This window comes from Chelmon rostratus, chromosome 1 (assembly GCF_017976325.1).
Source record: "Chelmon rostratus isolate fCheRos1 chromosome 1, fCheRos1.pri, whole genome shotgun sequence".
NCBI lineage: Eukaryota > Metazoa > Chordata > Actinopteri > Chaetodontiformes > Chaetodontidae > Chelmon > Chelmon rostratus.
In genome coordinates, this window is record NC_055658.1 from 6,729,330 (window position 1) to 6,751,543 (window position 22,214).

At 40.4% G+C, this 22,214-nt stretch overlaps 1 protein-coding gene across 1 annotated transcript in view; it reads left to right on the forward strand.

Moving 5' to 3' along the window:
• The window catches only part of LOC121612614 (myocyte-specific enhancer factor 2A-like), a 43,519-nt gene that overhangs the window by 13,727 nt on the left and 7,578 nt on the right, over window positions 1-22,214 (forward strand). The window contains exons 2-7 of the mRNA XM_041945667.1: window positions 6,620-6,807; window positions 10,610-10,813; window positions 20,749-20,883; window positions 21,282-21,345; window positions 21,382-21,531; window positions 21,906-21,959. Coding sequence (XP_041801601.1) covers window positions 6,754-6,807; window positions 10,610-10,813; window positions 20,749-20,883; window positions 21,282-21,345; window positions 21,382-21,531; window positions 21,906-21,959 — 661 coding nt within the window. The 5' untranslated portion in view covers window positions 6,620-6,753. The remainder of the gene's footprint in view (window positions 1-6,619; window positions 6,808-10,609; window positions 10,814-20,748; window positions 20,884-21,281; window positions 21,346-21,381; window positions 21,532-21,905; window positions 21,960-22,214) is intronic.

A 22,214-nucleotide genomic window follows, 5' to 3' on the forward strand; every position in this document is an offset into this window, starting at 1 on the left:
GTTTACCATGTATAAGTACCCCTAAGAACTTTTATAAAAACTCCATTTATAAGAACTTCAAAGAACGTCCGGGGTTGCTAGGGGGAGGAAGAATCTTCTATCAGTCTGCCTCGTTATGCCTTCAGCAAGAGAGCCTCTCTCTCTCCCTGCTGATGGATATGATGCAAATAAGCTGCTGGAGGAAGAAGGAAAACATTGAGCAAAAAAGGGAAGTAAAGGAGAGCAAGGAGATGAGCAAAGCTGCAGGGAAGATAAAGACATGAATAAGGAATGTGATCTGTGTCATCAGTCCTGAACACTTTTGCAAATAGTGATGAAACAGAACCTCTTTCATCCTCCAGCAAATGACCATGAATCTCACCATCGCTGTTTCCATGCTGACAACCAGGTTTAGCTCTATAAACTGCTAAACCAAAATGATGTTCAGTCTTGCACATATTGGAGACAGCGTTTACTTTATTCTACTGGTAGCAGAAGATTTGGGGGTTACCCAGTGGTGCATGATGGGTAGCATCAGCTTGAAGCCTCATTGATTCCCTGTTGGAGTGACTGGAGCACAGGTCACAGTGGGGTCAATGCAATTAGAGATGAACCAATGGTCTTTAATGAGGAGGAGGGATGAAAGGGTTGCCAATTACTGTGTGCTGCTTTATACTGAACACAACCTGGTGCTGGTAAGACCCAGCATGATTAACCTTCCACAGCTCTGACTCTGTTTATTCTTTACATGAGAAGACATTATGGAGGGTGGTGGTGGTGGGGTTAATTAGTGCTCATGATGTTGGAACAGTTTTTAGAATTTGCTATTTTTACACTTATTGTTGACCCCATTGTTGACTCAATGGATTTTACTGGGGTCAAGGGGCCAATGTTCGAGTGGCTCTGCCATGTTCTCTTGCTGACTGGATGTCCAAAAATGACGTGCATGGTACTGTGTAATGCAAATTTGGGGGGATAGAATTGAAAGAATTATTGCCTGAGTGTTAAAGGTAACACTTTTGCAAGTAATCAACACTGACAAAAACCTCAGTATAAAAATCAAGTAGGAACAATCAGAGTCTACAAGAAATTCCAATCACAGCATGTTTATTGCTATAAATGAAACAGTGACAACTTCTTTTCCGGCATTGTATCTCATACATTCAGCGTGGTTTGCCCTGGTTGTTGTCTGTAAAAAAATCTGGCAGGGACAGTCAGAGGTGAAGTGAACTGTTTGTATCTTCTCTGTCATCTCTGTTCCTGGGTTGGTGGTTTAGTTTAAAGCAAAAGCTTGACATTTTGGGAAAAAGGCTTAGTCACATTCTTGCAGAATTAGATGAGAAGATCGATATCACTCCGTGGACTGTACAGTAATTGTGAAACTGGAGGCAGCAGCCAGTTAGCTTAGCTTAGTGAAAAACTTGAAGGTGGAAACAGTGTGCCTGGCTCTGTCGGAGGCTCACAAAATCCGCCCACCAGTACCTCTAAAGCTCAGTGATATGTAGTGTCTGGTTTGTTTTATCTTTACAAACACTTGATGTCCCCCTGCTCCTGGGCCTTTGTGTGAAGCTAAGCTAACTGTCTTTTGGCTTCATATTTAACAGGCAGATATGAGAGTGATATTGATCATCTCATCTAACTCTCAACAAGAAAGCAATTAAGGGTATTTCCCAAAAAAGTAGAACTGTTCTTTTAAATGCGACGCAAGTCTAAATCAAATAACCGGTTGCTCCTTGGTGCTGTATAGGAACCAGAGTTTAGATAATAGCATTATGCCTAGCTCAATGAGAACAGTGTTCATGCTGATGTGTGTGGGAGGAGGTGGTTGGGAGGAGGAACAGAACTTATTCTCCTTCCTTCACTGTCAGACAGGTCATGAAACAGGAACTAGTTTGTCAGCGCTAACAGGAAGTTGGCAGTGTGGAGGAGTTGTACTGTCTTTTAGCGGTGTCCAGTCAAGTTTCAAAAGTTGTTCATCATATCGGTGCTGACAAGAACACACAGAACACTATTGGTAACCATGAAAGGTTTGCCATCTTTGTTCAGCTTTGATCTGTTTTTACAGTGCTTGTGATAGAGCCAGTTTAGATTTTCAGATGGACGGTGAAATGGTGAAAATCATGCAGTTACTCAACATGGTAACTTGTATCACTCCCAAGCCCGTATCACTCCCACTTAGTATGCTTCACATTTCCTAAGAACTGCCCAGACCAGTCATGTGAAGCAGTATGGAGTTAAGTGCCTCGCTCAAATGCATATCAACAGTAGTTGAGGGATCCTGTATTTTAACAATATATACTCATATTATCACATAGTCAATTATCAGCATCATTGATATATGTCAATATACCAGTTAGTCACATGATTAACATGCAGGAATTCTTTTAAAGTAATATAGTTTTATAGATTTTGGGAAGGACATTTAATTAAACTGTTACAGAGTTAGATGAGAAGATTGATACTACTCTCATGACTGTACAGTAAATATGAAGCAATAGCAAGCAAATGGTTACCTTACCTTAGCATAAAGACTCAAAAAGGGAGGAAACAGCTGGATCTGTCCAAAGGTAATAAAATCTGCCTACCACTACCTATAAAGCTCACTAATTGACACATAATATTTTATTTGTTTAAAGGACCAGTGTTAAATATTCAGGGGGATCTACTGGCAGAAATGGAATATAATATTTGAAAGCATTTTTTCATTAGTGTGGAATACCTGAAAACTTTATTAGCGTAGAATGTCTTTATATCATGTTCATTATATACAGAGGGAGCAGGTTCTGCTGTTTTCAGTCTTTATGCTAAAATAAGATAATAATCTGCAGATTATAGATTCATACAGTACAGATATGGGAGTGGTATTGATCTAATGTAACTCCTAGCAGGAAAGAAAAGCAAGCCACTTTATGAAATTGTAAATCAAATTAGAGAGGAGGGAAAATATTTGTGAAGTTATTGACACTGTGTATTTGCCATCAGAAATGCTGTTTTTAGCAAGGAGATAAGAAAACATGCAAATTGTCTGCTTATTGTGCTGTCTGTTCCAACATTCACTATAGTTTATGTGCAGAAAAATATTAGATGAAAACCCATAGGCTCCTTTTCCCAAAACAACAGTGATGCTCTGCTATTGTGTCGGCATTACAGATATAAAATTCAGTGCAATCCAACCTTGGAAAAGTGTGTTTCACAGCCTCACAAAGCATGGTCACGCTTCCAAACATCCACAGGAATTGGATTTCATGGGTGAGATAAAGAGAAGAGTGTTTGGCTGTGAGGTTTGCTTGGGGGGCTTAGAACTTCTTGTTAAGGATACATCCTTGGGGAGGGGGGATATATCTTGAAGTTAAAGAGAGGTGTTGAGAAGGTCAGAACAAGTATAGACTAGAAAACTACAATGATATTTGATCATTTTTTGATTTGGCTTTTGGAAATGTATAAAACAAAGAAAGACTTCATTTTTCAAAATGCTGCATATTCAGAAAATAAGTGATTAATACCATTATCTAAAAGTGTTATTATTTTACAAGCTGAGGACTGACGATACCAAACAGACACACCGTGATACATCACCTGAAGACAAAAATATAAAGGGACTCAAGAGGGTTCTGTCCTGAATTACCATAAACATGTTTTCAAATCGCACTGCTCATTGTATTAGATTAGGTGTGACTTTTCTTTTGGGTGTAATGAAATTACAATGTATTGCTCAGCCTTGTGGATGTTTATGTGAGTGCTGGTTTCTGCAGCCTGTTGGCTCATCCCATGGGTTGTATTGATTTTTACATCAGCCAGATAGAGTTTCTGCCATAGTAACATATTACATCTGCATTGATCAGGACAACTTGTCTGAGAAGCACATGCACAAGAGATGTGGAACAGGCTCCAGTGTTGCTCCACAGACTTAGATTTATTGTTACCAGGAAAGAAAATTTTCTATAAACAGTTGGTAAATATGCATTTTTTATGTATTATATGTAGTCTGTATTAAAACCTACTTCTGCCACCAACATGACAAATAATAAAGCAGCCACAGGCCACCATGAGAATACTAGATACATATATATATTGTCAGTGACAATAAACTACAATAAACATGTATTAGGGAAAATCTTTTGCCAGTGATTTACTTTTATTTACCACTAATTTGCAGCAGGAAATCATTTTTTTAAGAATGTAATGCTACCTGGGTTACAACTTTTTTATCAACTTAAGAATGATAAGAATTAATGAAGAAAATGTTTTTAATAAACAGATCTGTAAAGTCAGTTACTCTGAAAGTGTCAACAGAATGGTCACTGACAACATATTTTGTTTATAATATCAGATCTTGCAATACAATATCCATCTGTAGTAACAACAGCATTTAAGCTTTTTTATAGTTATGTTTAGGCACTCAAGATCCTGGTCTTGGTTTAAGATTGACAAACTCCTCATTAACTTTTAACTAAAACCACAATCTTACCCTAACCTTTACCAAAGGGCCTTTGTTGATTAAGATTAACCACACACGGGACTCAGGATGTGAATTCCAAATTTTAATTTCAGTGTCCCACCCTTTGTTCTTGTACTTGTGGTGGACAAATGTTCCTACACTGGAACATGCTACAGGCAGCAATTGGAAAAAAGAGAGAAAGTAGTTTAGATTCAGTTTGATAATTGTGATTCAACATGTATCAAATCGATTTTTGCTTGCACCAGTGCATTATGTCTTTAGGTTGATCAGCCCATTATTATCATCACAATAACTTTAATTTCTTTTACCCCATCACATGTGTTACAGAAGTCCTGCCACTTGCCTTCTGCTTTTTGGTTACTTTGCTAACTAGACTGAAGCATTATGAGTGACTTTACACTGCTCCAAAGGTTTCGCTGATTAAAACTTAGCAATCTAACATAGCAATTAAACTGAGCCATCACCCAAGAACACATTCTGAAAGAGATGTTTGTTGTCTCCGTTCACATGGACATAGCAGCACGAGAGATTGTTGGAAAGGATTTTTTTTTCAAAATATTCTTCCCTTCAAATCATCCAGATTGTCAAACAGATAAATCCTTGTGACCTTTAAATCCCAAATATGCAAGGAGTCTTTGTCTGTTACAGTGTACCCTCAACTGACCTGGCAGGGTCATCTCAACAATCACTCAAAGAGGGAAGACCATAATACCGTAAAAAGACTGTAGAAAATAGCAGCTAGGTTTTTAAATGTGAACCAACATGGGATTTTCTGTTTAATTTTATGTATTTTTCGTTTATCTGCTGTATGGGGCATTTAAGTAACTGACACTCAGTAATAATTTGTTTTATCAAATATATAGGTAATTTAAATAATCACCAATAAATATCCACTGGTGCATGACAAATGTATTTATAATGTACCGTCTCTCAGCCCCGTGAACTGGGTCTGTAGTGGGGGTTTCGTTGGCTCAGCTCTGGGATCCACATGCTGCGGTAATCCAGAGAGGGTTAGGATAAAGCCCGGCTTCGCCTCACTCTCTGCCTCCTCCCAGATCAGATGAGATTAGCAAAGAGCTAAGGAGCTCTGGGGAAGGCAGGGCTCAGAAACACTGAGGCTGAGGAGAGGAGGGACACAGCAAAGGCAGGTGGGCACCGCTGCAGGAGGAGAAAGAAGGAGAGCAGAGGCGAGTTCACTCAAGACTACAGGGCTGAGTATTCATGTTGGTGCACATGAAGGAGCGTTGCTATCGAAGAGAGTTCGGAGTCAACTGGACAAGGTGTGTGATTAAGGAAATGCAGTGTAATTCTTAGTCTTTCTCAGTTAGTGTGCTGTTGAGTTCCTCTTGTTGTCTTTAATGGTTTAATGTAAATCTAATGGTCACAGATTAAATTCCAACGCAAAACACTTTTGAGGCCACAATAACTTTGGAAGAAAGTGTCTAGAATAAAAGAGAATTGAGTGAACTAATGGTGGTTCACTCCCTGCTAGCAGAGCATTTGGCTTGGCTGTGCATTCCAACAGCTGGAAGAGTTTGTGGTTTTGAAACAGGTGAGAGATCATATCCTTGTTGCTGGACTAGCAAATCTTCCTGCTTGGTCAGTGAACCTTCATGTCATCCTAGTATAGCTCCTTGCTGTCAGGTGAAAAGAAGAAATTGGAGGTGAAGAAGTAGAGCAGTGACAAAGGCTGCAGTGCTGCAGAATGGATATACCAAATTATGGAGGAAATTGACAAAATATTGAAAAGAAAGCCTTAAGACCCATGAATGACCCATCAGGTCTTTCCAAGCTGACATAGAAAACAGTGTAGCACTGTAATCTTTGTACAGAAACAGTTGAAATAATAAGTAAAAATGTCTCCAGCATATAGGCTGTAGTAAACTGCATTGATGAACCTTGTGCATTCATCAAGGACAATATCTATTGTTTACTCCACCCTGAAGTGGAGTGCAAAGGTGATCTGCCCAAGTGCTGACTTAGATTTCTTGATATTGCAGACTGTCTTTGTGCGAGGAATCTGGGATCTTTTGTTAAGAGATGCTCTTGTGAACATGCATTGTATGATTAGTGCAAGTACTTGAATGCATTTGCTGAATATCACTGTGTCACTGATAATACTTTAATGCCTGAGTAACTTTTGGATTAAGTTGTCTCTGTCTCTGTCTTCCTCTTTTTCAGCAAGCCATGCCACACTGATACTGGAGTAACAGAGCTGACAGTGGAAGTATGTGTTAAGGGCTGTCTGTTGAATTCTGAACTACCTGGAGCCCACTGATATTCTGCTTTGGCTGTTTGAGGAAGTTGTTCTAGCAATGGGGAGGAAGAAGATCCAGATCACCCGGATCGTAGATGAGAGGAACCGCCAGGTCAGTGTCTTCTTCTTCTGTCATCTCATTTTTACATCTTAGCCATCTTAGTTGTATACTTGTTCAAAGCCCCTTACAGCACAGCAATAGAAGCCATGCAGTATTGTTTTCCTCTTATAGCCATTTCATTGGTAAAGGTGCTGTCAAAATCCTTTGAGCAAAAGACTTGTGCACTGTATAAGCTCCTTCCCCCTGAAACAACTCTCAGCTGTTGAATATTTCCAGTCTTGTGTCTCACACCATGCATACATGAAACAGCGTACTGTGTGTCTTTGCTGTGGTAAACATCTATCGGTGGTTTTGGAATTTTTTTGGTTGTTTGGTTTTCATGATATCTAATGTGTTGATGTGTGGCCCCTGAATCCAGCTAAGATCCCACTCTAACAACTAAGGATCCTCTGCTTTTATTCCAAGATCCAAAGGTGCAACAAGCCGAGTTGAAGATGATATTTAACAAGTAGCCAAATACTATTGGATATGCAAGTATAGACATGTTCATGAATACTTTACGAAGAGATCCCTCAAGGAGCCTTCTGTAGATCCCCTATGGTTTGAATCCAAAGAGCTCCTAAAGAATCCTCTAAGCCGTTTTACTTTTGAGAGTGCAGTGGTCACAGCTGGTGGTGAGGGCAGTAATTTGGGGTTAGCTAGGTCCGGACGGCACTCTGTCATTAGCAGGGTGGGTCAGTGTTAGGGACACACAGTGGCCTTCTCTCCTCACCGTCTCCTTGTGCAGCCACACTGCTGCCCACTGGAATCTCTCTCTGTCTGTCTCCTCTATATATATCACCCCCAACAGCACAACAAATACCAGCCTGTCTGGACGGAAGGCGCAGGCTCTGGAAATAGGGATGTGGCTGGAAAATAAATATCTGGGATGATGTTTATATTTGATGTTTGGTTGTCTTGGCCAGAGCTTTTTTAGATAGACACTGCTTTAGCTGTCGGGTGTGCATCACTAGAGCCTGCTGTATATTTAGGTTCTTCTTCTATTTTGGGAAGTTGGTTTGTATTCGTTTTATCTGTCAAGTGTTTTTAGCTGGTTTTCCTCTTTTTCAGTCTATCAAACTACTACACTCTGTGCAGAATATATAGCATTGACATTAGTGTAGTTGAAAGGTGCACCAGCGATACACCAGCAGTTAAATATTCTTAAAAGGGAACAAGGTAGTCCTTTTCATAGAAATCTATTTGAAAGCCATGCTCAGAAATGATGAATATAATTTCAAACACCATTTAAGAGGTAGCTGTAAAAAAAAGCAAAATAAAACCAAAAAATGTTAACTGCCCTTGGAATCACAGTGAGATCTGTGGCGTCAATTTCACCACTATCATCTAATCTAGTTACTGTAATGAGATGCAACATTTATTCAGTGACTACTACTGTTCCAAGCGTTTTTGGCATTAGTGCGGATGTTCAGCTTGGTTGAACATGAACTTGGTTGGCCATCTGATGCAGTCTTTGCTCCCCAACAGGAACATGTGACGTTGCAGGAGCTCTAGCATCTTGGCTGAGGACACTTAGCTCCTTAGACGTTTTGAAAACAAATTAAACTGCTCTGGAGACAAAAAATGACATTATATCTCTCCCCATTGGGAAAATATTAAAATAAATAAAAGAAAATATACTTTTATGACCAAATGGGAGACTAAATCACTTGTTAACAGCACATGTCTTTCTCTATCTGGCTTTCTGTGCTATAAAATATAAAAAGCCACGGTGCTATCATGCATATAATGGTACTCCCTGCAGTTCCCTGGGTAAAAGCCTCCAAGTGGGACTGGAACTGGGAAGTGGCTGTAAGTCACCAGGTTCAACACATTTAACCCAGTAACTGACATGCTTTGGCTTCTGAAGGCTATGGCTTCCACTCTGCATATGTCAGTTAACTGACATCCAGTGAGGCCCACATTGAAGAAAGCATCGTTTCTTGCAAGGTTACAGTCGACGTCACAGCAGATTAAGGGCATATCTCTGTGACCAGGGAATTCCCAGTGATGGTGAGGATGTGCTGTGGAACGTAGTAAGACGTAAGATGCCGAAGTATAGAGGAATTGTTTCTTCATTTACATCAGGAGCACATACAAGTATAGGAGAGGAGTGTGTTTTTCTACTCAACAGTTAAATGTATCTCTAAAAAAAAAATACACACATGCTTGCTTGACACACCACTGTTAAAAACTGCCAGTCTGATTAGGAGATTCCTCCTCTTCATAACACAAGTCCAGGCTCCATGTTTACTGGATAATTTAAATTTACCTTCAGTGAAGTGCAACTTTTGCCAGAACACTGAAACTGGGAAAATATAGTTTATATCTCCTTTGAATGCAGATTACTGTGCTGGGCTTCCATGTGTCATTATCAAGGTTCTACAGAATTTACCTGTTTTCAGGGGCAGCTGTATTCCCCAGTATTTATATTCCATGTTGGTAATATTGAATAAGTAAGGCTCTTCCTTCATCAACAATATCTAATACAGTGCCTTTGAGCAAGTACCTGAGCTACTCACCGCTCCAGTAAAACTGCTTTGCAACCAACAGTAGAAGACTGTGTTTGAGCTGCGGAGCTGTCAGTGTGTAGAAATGTGAGAACATGAGGCAGACAGGCAAGGAAAAATACACCTGACACTCAGCGTTGCTTGAAATCTTGGAGGTGTAAGAAGGAGTGAGAGTCGAAGGCATCATCTAGACATGTGATGACATGAGTCAGGATGCCAGAAGCCATGATGGAAGGAAGACATACCGAGATAAACACACTGACTCACTGCAGGGAGTTAGCTGCACACCAAAAACAGGGATGAGAGCATGATCGATGCGTAACCTGTGGGTTGTGTGTGGGTTTAATGCAAGCTGTAAATGGTCCACTTTATTTAAGCATGATGGTAGAATGTGCATTTTGTGATTTAGGGGAACATGGAGGTTTCAACACTGATTGTTTACAGTATGACACTGTATGCTTGGATATTTATTAGTTGTATATCTCACAGGAAGGTTTGCTGACAGTTTATGGACTTTCAAGGAATATGATTACAAACAAGGCTGAACACCTTGTTAGTAATCATTAAAGGAGGGGAAACATTCCTCAGTTGCTTTCCCCACCCACATTTCCCACCTGCTGCACGAGTAGTATATTCCAGTAGGAGTCAATTTACAGGTTATTGGAATTCATTCTTTTTTTAATTCATTGTCAAATCTTGCATGGGAACCTCCCTCTTTCCACCTCCCCTTTCCTCCTAATAAATGCTTACCTGTCTGTCCTGCTGCCTGGTTGGCTGTTGGAATTCGGATGATGTAAGATTTCATGTCCCCAAAACATTTAAAACATGTCTTTTCTGTTGAAAGAAGAAACAAAACTTTCACTCTTGTTTTTGGAAAGTACTGGTTTGTTGCGTAAGGGAGAAATTTGTATACAGCCCCTTGGCATCTCTTCTCCTGCACATGTCCTTTTTATTCCTTATTATTATTTGTCTTCTACCATGATATCTAATACAAATAATGGAGTCTTCTTGTGTCAAGGACAGCTCTCAGTATGCTTTAGGTGATAGAAAATGAAGAGAAACATGGGATGAAGAAGCAGACCTGCTTTCACAATAATCCAAAAATGCAATTAGATGTTAAACTACAGTTTTGCACTGCCACAGGCATCCATTTTTGTTCTCCCTGCAAATAAACTGCTTGTTTGTCTGTCCAACATGTGCTGTTGAACAGGGACGGAGTTGTATGACACTCACAAGTACCCATCAGGGGAAACAAGCAGAGATTTGAAGAAAGCTCAATTGATCCTTTGTTTCTGTCTTTCTAGGTGACTTTCATGAAGAGGAAGTTTGGTCTGATGAAGAAGGCCTATGAGCTGAGTGTTCTGTGTGACTGTGAAATCGCCCTCATCATCTTCAACAGCTCCAACAAGTTGTTCCAGTACGCCAGCACAGACATGGACAAAGTCCTACTGAAATACACAGAGTACAACGAACCCCACGAGAGCAGAACCAACTCTGACATTGTAGAGGTGAGTGTAGCTTAATGGTAGTCTCATCTTATGTCAGTCATTGTCATTGGAGAGCATTGACCTGACAAAATGTGGTACCCAGTACAGTCTTATTTATGTACAGTCTGTGTTTGTAGAAAATATGAACTTTCCTTTTCCTCCTTACTTTGGTGAGTGATCTATTGAAACATGTTATGCTGTTGCATGGTGTAAACAGTGTTGCGTTTGCCAGCTAAATGCCTAAATGCAAACATGCATCACATCCAACAGCCTGTTTTGCTTTCACAAAATGTTGGACAAGAGCTAATATTCCATGGTCTTTGTCATTTAAAGAAGAGTGCGTTCATGGGGAATGGAAAATTGATTTGTGACTCGGGACATGTTCAGGTAATAGAGAGTATATAGAGGGAAAAAGAAAGAAAAGAGGAAAGTAGACTCTGAAAGAGAGAGAGAATAAACCAGCAAGAAGGAGAGAGTGAGAGAGACCTTGACACTGTCAAATATATTCAGGAGGATTTGCACTCAAATTCTTTACTTTCCCATCAGGGTTGAAAGTCCCTCAATATTTGTTCTGGAGGCTCTCAGTCTGTTAGCAACCAGTTAGAGGATTAAGGAAAGAAATAAATGCATTGTGTGAATCTCTAGAAAGCATATTACCAAACGACTCGTCAAATGTCGTCCAGCTGTCGCTTCCTTTACTTCTGTCTTACTTGGTTTAAAATTAAGGGCAATAGAATATATATATTTTGAAAGGAAGTGTTCTGTATTTTGGTCATTTGAGGGAACACATAAATGCTCAAATTTATATACAAAACAAAATGCATGCCAAGACTAGAAGAGGGGGAGGAGGAGAGAAGAACAGGAGTGCTGCTGTTTTCTGTCATTGGCTTAAACTAGTGCATCCTGTAGGCAACTGTACTTCACCATTGTGAGTGAAAAGTAGAATAACAGAAAAATAAGATTACTATAATTATTAAACTAATCTAATCAATGTAGGTGATACTGGCCTTGTAACAATGCAGGCAGTGGGGTAATTTCATGCCGACTTACATGGTATAACAACAGGACTTCAAGAGAAAATCAGGACTGATTGTGAAACTGGTTGAAACCTTATGGGAAAATGTCCTATTATAAAACAACAGCAACAAATGGTAAAAGCTGAATATAAAGAATGGAAAATGGCAAAAAATTGAATAAAAAATAGTATAATAATGAAAAATCAAGAGTTTTATGAACTCTTCACTACAGAACAATGAAACATACATTTTTAGCAGTTAGCATTGATGTAAAAAGTGAGAAAAAGTAAATGTGTAGCAGCTGTGACTTCATAAGACTTGATGTTTTGTGCATTTTAATAACCTAGCATGCCAAGCTTGTGTGTTGAGTAGGCAAGAAGACTCAAACATCAGCATGAGAAAGCTGCCTTGTTCGACAGTGTATCTTGTTTTGTTCACTCAGGGAGCAACATTTTCCAATGCTGATACAAAATGAAATTTAAATGTCATGAATTTACAGGAAACAGATAAAGATGTAGAAGTGACCGCTAACAGGTTGGTCTTCCAACTAATGCAACCCATCTGTGTCACTGTATTATTATTAGCATTATCACACACCAGTCATCGCTGGCCCACTGGAGACAGAGATGTTTCCAGTGATAAGATCCAGCAGTCCCGTTTTCTGGAGCGACATCAGCTAGCTGCTGTTGGTACTGTTGCACCATGATCCCTGAACAGCACAGTTCTGTCTCTCGCACCATGTAATTGCTGCTGCCATTAAAAATGAATGGTCATCGTGACTCACATTCTTGCTGTTTATGTAAACTTCTAATGTGTGTTTGCCTTGCTGAGAGCCTGAATTTACCACACACACACAGAGCGGTACCAACTGAAAACTGTCAACTGAAAAGGAAACTAAACTTCCCGAACTGTGTTTATTATCAAAATGCTTCATCTCCCTTCCAGAGACAGTTCAAATTGGTGTTCAGGTCTGTTTCAGGAGAGTCCAGGCATGTTTTCCAGCTGCTTTCTGTCTTCTCTCACTGTCCTCTATCTTACCAGAATTACAGACTCTTCACCTTTCAGTGTAACTCTAACATTGTGTCTTAAGTGAGATCAGTTATAGGACTGAAAAGAAAAAAAACACCGATGTTGATGTTGGATCTAGTGACAGTAGTGGTAAAGGTGTTCATATGCATCATTAATATTGCCCATAATGACTCTTAGTAGCGTAGTTGTGTCTGTTCTCCTGCTGTAAACCATGAGCAGACACCTGTGTCAGCCCTGTAAGCTATTAGCCAGGCTTGATTTGCCTGCTGTAAGCCCTTATTTGTTTCTTTCCCACAAATGTCACGCAGACAGGCACGCTAGTTAAAACAAAGCCTGGAAAGTGAGAGGTTGATCTTTTGCATATCGGTCAGTCCATTTGCAACATTAAGAATGAAATTTGACTATGTGTAAAGTAACACATCACTGGCTGCAACAGACTTCTCATGTCAGGAGGGACCGGCAGAGCACTTCTTTGGATTCATTGTTGGGTTTTGATGGAACTTGCTTGCTGATGATTATCCCTCAGCCACAAATACACAAACAGCCGGCACGTTTCTCTGTCACACACAGGGCAGTCTGCATGAGTATAACACATCCAGCATAGATTATCTCTGTTCTTTGTTTGGTATTTTAAAGTTTGAATTGAAATTCAAATTCTCTTCACCAGACATTGGCTGCCTTAAACCAGAGAACCAACGATGCTAGATGATAGCAGCTGTTTATCACATAGCGTCAGCTAACGAAATGACACACTACCACAGCTAGGCGTTGTGGGTTTAAAAACCTAGCGAATGTCACACACACTGTTCTCCACCAATAACTGCCACAGAGAAGAATAATAAGTTCTTCTATTTTTTCAACGGAACAGAACAGGGGTTGTGGGGAGAGAGGGGGAGTGGATTGGAAAGGATGAAACAAAACATACACGCTTCAGTGCGTCATTGGAGTTCTGAAAAAAGTTGAGGCCAGCTCCACTTTGATTTGCAGCTCGTCCCGCTCAGCAGGCAGTGACAAGTGTCAGGCCATCAGTTTGTAACCTTCATGTCCTTGTAGCCTGTTGCTTTGTCACCGGTAGACTGAACACACCTTTAGCTGCTCAGCTGTCATGTTGCATTACTGACCAGAGAGCTTTCATACTGTACTGTGTAAAAAATGTTAATACAAAACACTTTTCCCCTCTTCAACAAGCCCTCAGTGAGTTAGCTGTCCGCCATTAGTGTTGTAAAGGAATTTGGGGAACATTTGGGGAAATACATTTATTCAGATTTCTTAATCAGAGTTAGATGACATTGGGTTACATTAACCGCTTTACCAACCTTTTCTCAAAAAAGTATCTAGTGTCAAATCTCTAGACTTTTTTGGCATATTTGAACTCCTCTCTTTTGAGTAGAGTCACCAACATTTCTCTTTGAATGTGTTCTCTTGGGGCTGTGGCTCTCTGGACAGACTGTGTTCAATCGGTTGGACTGTAGACCCTGACAACCAATCAGTGATCCCCTTATTTTGACTATCTAAGTGCTTTACTTTCTTCAAATAGACAGGGTTCCCAACAGTGAGTTTATCCCACTGTCTGGAAAGCTCTTTTCATGATACTTCAGTTCCAAACACTGTGTGGTATATTTTTAGGTGCATATTGACAAAATGATAGCAGCTTCATGGAATTACAAATGTGATGCCATCTAGCAACATTTAGCGATTTTTCGAGCAGGCTTTAGCTACTCTCCACTAAAAATAGTTGGTAACAATGATCAATCTTATCTAGTTCTCGGCAAGAAAGCAAACATTGAGTTGTTCCTTGAAACTGAATGTAACTATACAATATTCAACATTTGGCATCGCCCGACGAGCTGTTAAGTTTGTATTCTTCTCCGGAACAAAGCAAGCAAGATAGGCTAACTAGCTTTCACACAGAAAGTTGAAGCTTGCCATCTTAGAGTTCAGGCGTTACTCTTTGTTCATGGTACTTCACACTTAGTGTTGTGTTTTGTACGACTTGATGCAAAGTAAGGATTTTAACTAGCATTAGCTGTCTCTCTTTCATGGGTCCAGTTTTGTAGATGGCAAGTAGCATACGATCAAAACGCACACCAATGGGTAGTCCTGTAATCTCAGCACCCAGAATCACGACATTGAGTAAACTTTGTTCTTAGTGATTCAGCAAAACTGAATTTTAATTCATTTTCGACTTCAAACAATAAGTCTTTTGAAACATACTCTACGGATCTGTCTCCATATGGAGATAAAAGTGTAATGTCAACCTTAAATGAAGGTGGAAGCCAGGGAGACTTTTTTTTAAGGATGATAGTTTGCCAGCTAAAACAACCACAAAAGTCCTAACTAGTCAGCTAATCTGATTGACAGATTACATTACCTTTGTCATAATAATGAGGCAGGTTTGTGTGCAGCAGACTTGAGTTTCAACAACAACAGAGCAGCTGTCCAAGGTATGCAATGCAGTAATTCCAGCCCACAGAGCCCAAAGATGAATGAGAACCATAACAGAAAATGAAAACTACAATACACTGAAAACTGACACTGTGGCACACAGCAGAGCGGTTGATTTGATTTAGTTCAATTCAAGTATAATACGATGCCTCATAATAAAACAGTCTGTTTCTGAAACTGTGTGGACTGGCCTTTGAAAGTGTGTGAGCCAAGCTGATCTGCCAGAGATGTGTCAAATCACATCTCAAACACTCCCATGCCTGCCCTATTCTTAGCCTACAGGGCAGTTACCCAACTTACTCTAGGGAATGAGGGGGCCTTATTTTATCTTTGATGCAGCCCCAACAGCAACAAGACATCACCCTTACATGCTAAAATGCTTAACGTTGCAGCTCATGCCTCATGGTGGCAATGATCCACATGCCTCTGGAGATCCACTAAAGCCGACTTTGACATTCGAGATGATAAGGAGACACACACCCTCAGATCCTCTAACAGACACTTTAAGATAGTCGTCAGTGCCCAGACATGATGTAGTGGTTTAAACCACCATCTGTGGAGCCACATATAGCCCGGTGGGTCTTGGACCAAATCCCACTTGACACTCCTCTCTTGGGTCTACTCTGTGTCCGTCTGTGCCCTGAGACTGTCCACTGTCCATTCTCGAAAGCAGTGAGAGGTGGGGGTACTGCTGCACTTGCCAGGGGATGAGTGGAAAGATGGTTGAGGGACTTAATGACTTGAGAAAATAGAAAGAGAGATTTGATTACATGTCATGGGTAATTGGTTGAAATAATTATCTAAAAGGATGGATGGATGCTTGAAATGTCCATTTTCTCCTGTGGTATTAGTATGAATGCAAACTTGACCAAAAACTGATCACTTTTATGTAATTAACAGTATTAACAATATACAGTGTAAAATCAATTTAATAAACATGTTTGGAACATGGCAGGTGCTGTCAGTGATGGGGTACTTGAATTAATCTTTGTGGGGCTGCGGGGGTACATCAGACGGAAAAGGTTGGAAACCACTGCTTTCATAGCAGCTGGAACTGCCCCATATTTAAAGAAAAGCTGGAAAGCTACCTGACAATGATGTGAGAAACATTTAAAGAAGTGAGAGTGATCACATGATTGGTAACAGTCAGGTCAAGCAGAGTTTACACCTGAATCAGAGACTGAGCAGAGAATAACAAACACCTGATGCTGAGCTAATAAGAACGTCATACCGTAATCTGTCGTGCTTTGGCTCATTTCTACTCACATCATTAATAACGGTTGCGTTAAATATCGTTGCTGGAATGCTGCATTTTGCTCTGGAGTCGTGTCAGCTTACTGTAATATTTACGATGTACTTGCAGGGATTGCACATACCTTCACATGTGGGTATTTTCCAGGTTTACACTGACTCACTCCAGTGTTAGCAGACTTTCAAGTGAGATCTCAATACAGGTTCTATATCACAGTACCTTCCTGTGGTAGGGGTGGGTGATGTGACCAACAATTTGGATGACTGTATTTTTATTTTTTATTTTTTTTACGGTGATGTTATTATATTATGTTGCAGTATTACAAAAATAACGAGGACACTCCACTCATGATTCTACCTCTTTTGACTCTCAATGTAAGGGAACATATCTTCAGAAAGAAAACATGTGTTTACACGCTCCAAATTGGAATGAAAATTAGGCATAGGCCTACTTATGTTTTGGAAAGAGTGACCTATCCCATAATGTAGGTTAATTACTAGATGTAATGCGATTCATTCTCTGAGTTAGACAGGATGTATGGTTAGGCATCTTTACAGCATTTGCTTAACGTTCGCACAGTTTCTCTTGTTCCTAAATACTTAATATCCCAGCGTAGCTCCAGCGTGTGGGCCTACAATTGACGCTACTAGCCACATTAGCCATGGAACATGCTTACCAGCAAAATAAACTGTAACAGCAACAGAAAAATGGCAAAACTTGCAGGTTCTAAGTTTAAAGTTGGTAATGATCCGTCCTTGAGCTTCAGTTTTTAAGTGAATCCTGCTTTTTATAGGCCCTCAAAGCAGTCCAGAGTATAATGAGTAGTGCACACATCAAGTTAATCCACTGGTCACTATCTTAGCTTTAGCTTGTAGTGTGCACGATGAAGAGAGGGCAGTTATCTTGTCAGTTCCCTGCAAAACTCAAACCATAGCGTCAACTTGTAACTTGACTTGCTGAATTAAAACTACCTTTGGGTCGTGGGTGAAGCAAGCAGGCTTGATCTATATCACCACTACTGATCCACTTTGATGTCTGCCTCAATATCACCACACTATTTTACATCACATCACTCGCACATTATAGGTAAGGTGCACCACATTATGTAGTCATTTTGACTAATAAATAATTGCTGTTGGTTGTCAGTCACAGTCAGTCACATAATACACCATTTTGTACAATCCCATAATTAGACAAAATGGTGTAATTGTCAAAGGGTTCACCAAAAAAAATGGAAATTTTAAACTGGCCAGCTTGATGTTTACTGGACTGTGGAAATAACCAGCCATCGAATTGAGCAGGAATCGAGCCTGACTTCTTTAGTGGTCACCAGTTGTTAAAATGTAGTTTCAGTTCTGTGGTGAAAATAGACTCGTGAGTGTGTTTAAAGCTCCCAGTAACTACCAGTGTCTGGGAATGCAGAAGACATGTGGTGTACAGACTGTCAGCTGGCGGGTGAGATGGTTTGTCAGTCCATCCTTTTCACGCTATGACGTGTGATATAATGAGGAGCAGAGATGATGGATACCAGAGAAGTGATGTCATCGTCCAGGCTCATATGTTGTTGGTATGATTCGATTTTTACAGGGACTCCCCTGCCAAAGTCCAGGTGCTGTAAATTAACATCCATCAATTCATCCGTCCGTATTTTAAACAAATGATCTAATCTAATCTAATCTTTCTAAACCACCTGAACAATGGCAATTTCTTGCTCGGCTTTATTTTTACTAACAACAGAAATAGTGTTTTTTTAGTATGATACACTAGACATTTAGAATTTGAATATTTGAAATGTGGATCGTGTGTGTGTGTGTGTGTGTGTGTGTGTGTGTGTGTGTGCATGTGTGCATGGACGCTCGAGGATCTCTTGTGGTTGTGGTGATTCACAGTTTTTGATAAATCTACTTTATTGACTGCTGTGTTTCACTGGCTGCAGACTCCTCGCTCCTCTCAAGTGGCCGTTGCGGCCCGCAAGTGATCAGCAACTGCTTCAGTGTGGAATCTCGTTTCGGCTTGAGGTCACTTTAGTGTTGGTGAATTCTTTTGTTAGGATTTTCATCTCGAACGTGACATCTTACGTCGCTGGTGTTTTAGAACCTTGACTCCCCTTCATTCCACTACTCTCATGCGTACATGCTGGACACACAGCCTGCCCTGCACTCCCTGTTCCCCACCTACAGGCCCCCAGACACACCTGGTGGAAATCTGCACTCTTCTGAGTGCACTCTTCTATCTTTTATGTATTCATGTGCATTTCTTTGGACTTAAGACTGTTTAATATTTTTTTATGTTAACAATGGATCACATAACCATGGGTTTGTAACCCAGACTTAGACTGCTGTGTCTTTCTGGAGACTTTGTAAAATAAATCTATAATGATAAAGCCACCACTGACTGTCTGATGTCAGTCTGATTAATTATTCTGGTAGTTAGCCGTCTACTGACAACAATGATGCGTGGGTTGAGTCTGTCAACCAATCAGAAGCTGTCGACCAGTCAGAGGCTGTGTTTCTTACTGGGCATGTGTGTGGCTGCTATGATTTCAAGCACAATGCGCTGTGGAATAACATAGTTACTCAGGTAAAAGATAAGTTAAATGTTTTTTGTGAGAAATGAAAACGTGTCACCCCTGTCAGTCGTTCATGGTCTGTCACCGTGTTCCACTTGGGAGTGGCTCAGTCACATCCGACACCTAGTGGTCAAATTAGGTATTACCGGCCTCGTCTTTGGCTTAATATAACTCAATAACTTGCTCCATCTCATGCACTTCACTAACTTCTCTGAACTCACCATCTTGTATATATTCTTAAAATATATCAACGGTATGTTATAAAACACAATGCGCAATATGTATCAGAAACAGAAACCTGTGACTGATGCTTTCAGGTTTGAACACTGAAGAGCTCACAGCTTCATGACAATGTAATATGGCTTACATTGTTAGAGCAGGGGTCTGAGTTATCAAGGCTGGATGTGTTACAGATACGATGCAATGTTAAGACATTTTATGACATGTTACAACAGGAATTAGAAATCATTAAACCATACGGAGGATATTGATGCAAATGATGTGCAAATCTTATGACGGGAAGTAAAAAGCTGTTAAAGAGAATAAGCAGCATTGTAGGCTTGCTGATTTTAATATGAGCCTCTTGATATGATAATTTCTTTACTTTTATCAAAGCCATTGTGGTTTGAGGTTCCACAAATCTGGTATCCTGAACAGAGAGAGGTTTCTGACTGTATCAGTTTAAGTTTCACTTCCACATCTTTTTTCACATAATTTAGTACATTTTTATCTGTGACAAAAACAACACTATAATTATTTTGAATTGTAAATTGTACTATGATTGATGATACATACATACCTCTACATGAGACCCTCACTGAAATAATGCTTTTGTTGGCCCCTTAATCTTGCCATCACAACTTCATGCTTAACCCAATCCTTTGCTGAGCTGATGTTAAGATCAGGTGCTTCCTTCTTCACAGCAGCGTTTCCTTTACCAGGACTGCCTTTCTGTGGATTTTTGCCTCAGCTGTACTGCTGACAGTAATGTGATCCTCTCCAGACAGAAGAGTTTGTGCTTATAAATTTCATTCGACAGCTATATCTCTGTGGTATCTGTGTACTCTGAGGGTCTTCAGGATCAGATCTGTTTTTTAGTCTCGTCAGTGGTCGATTGTCCTTCCTGCCCTTTAACCATAAATTGGAGGGGGAGCAACCAGAACCATACACATCCTGTGTTCTGTAATACCTCAGCTTGTGACATGGACAAATGTTATTATTGAGTACTAATGAATTATTAATATGTTTTAAGTTTAACCTGATTAGTCTCTGCTTGACTCTTTGAATTTTTGAAGTACTTTTGTTTTTATCAAACACTGAACCGATGTGTTTTAAAGCTCTATGTGCTCTGCAAATTTTACTGCATTTCAGACATTATGGTCTGTAATGAAGGACTTTTCCATCAGGAAGAAAAATCAAATAGATTTGTAAATCATTTTTAACAAACCGGTTTATTGTGATTTATGAAGTGCTGTCGGCTCTCCGTAGTCAGCGTACCGCTCTCTCTGAGGCAGTGTGGCTCCACTTTGAATGTCAGCCACTGTGCCAGTGATCTGTTGATGTTGATGAAACTTCTACTCGTTACCGATGCTTTTTGATCATGCTCTCTAAACTTAACGCCTCCCCCGTGTTTTTTCACCCACAGGCCCTGAACAAGAAGGAGCACAGAGGCTGCGACAGCCCTGATGGTAATGCCTCCTACGTCCTCACCCCCAACACCGAGGAGAAATACAAGAAGATTAATGAAGAGTTTGACAACATGATGAAGAGTCATAAAATTGTATGCGGTATTGTAGTTTATTGTTGGTTTTCATCAGCTCCATCGTTCTTCACACTGATACAGATACTCACTTTATGTACGCTGATTATGCCACTGAGCGCTTCTCCTGACGCAGATTGAACCCTTGCTTCATAATGTCTGATGTCTGCTAAGAGACTGTAGCCCATTGGCTTTTTCTACCCACATCTGCTCAGCTAGGAACCGCACAAAAAAATTCCAATCAGTTTCCCTGCTTAACGTTGCTTTTTGTTTGGCACCTTCCCCACTGGCTCTGAAATCCTAATAGTTTCCGACCCTTTATTTTTGTTTCTGCAGCACATGTGGGGCCAAATGTCACATTTTTGTCAGTCAGTCAGTTGGTGATCATATTCTTGACCTATCTGTTGCTTCCTCTCCAGTCCACAGGCCTTCCACAGCAGAACTTCATGCATTTAGCACCAGGCAGTGTGTCGTACAGCTCCGGTGCAGGAGGAGGAGGAGGAGGGGGAGGAGGAGGAGGAGGAGGAGGAGGAGGAGGGGGAGCCACCTCCCAAGCTCTAGCTGCAGCCACAGCAGCTCTGGCTGACAGTGGGATCCTCTCCTCACCTCACACACACCTCCACAGAAACATTAACTCTCCACAAAGACCTCCCAGCACTGGAAACACAGGTGTGTGCATGTGTGTATGCTTGATAATCTAGGGGGGAAGGCAGATAATGAGATATTTGTCTTGCTGTTTTCTAACTCATTGCGTGCTCACTGAGCGTTTGACACTGCCACTGAAAACACAACAGTTGGTTCATGTAAATGTAGAAGTTTACCTTTTGTATGGGTTTGCCAGCATCTATGCCAAATAAAACACAGTCAGCAAATAGGACTGATAACGATCAGGAAAAAACAAATACCAGCAAACAAATTCTGAAGATTCTGTTTTTCGTTGGATACATGCTAGTGATTTCAGAACACAAACTGGTGGAAAAAGAAATCAAATAGCAATCAGTGTGTGTGTGTGTGTGTGTGTTTCTGTGTGTGTTGATCCTCAGGTGGTCTGCAGGGCAGTTCTGATCTGGCTTTGCAGAACGGGTCTGGACCAGTTGGTATGTATCTCTCAGGAGTCATAGAAGTCAAGTCAAGTCAAAGCATGCCTTAAAAAGCTGTACACATAATAAAAATAGCAATGAGCGCCTGAGCTGACTAGCCAATCAGCATTGCCAACTGATCATCCAAAGGAAGCCAAACTGTCCAATGAAGGGGCAATTTTTTGGAGAATTTTATCCTTCCCAAAACCAATTTTGGTACCTGATCTTTGAGTAGTAGCACTGTTTGGATGTGATATGATTGCTATTGTTGTT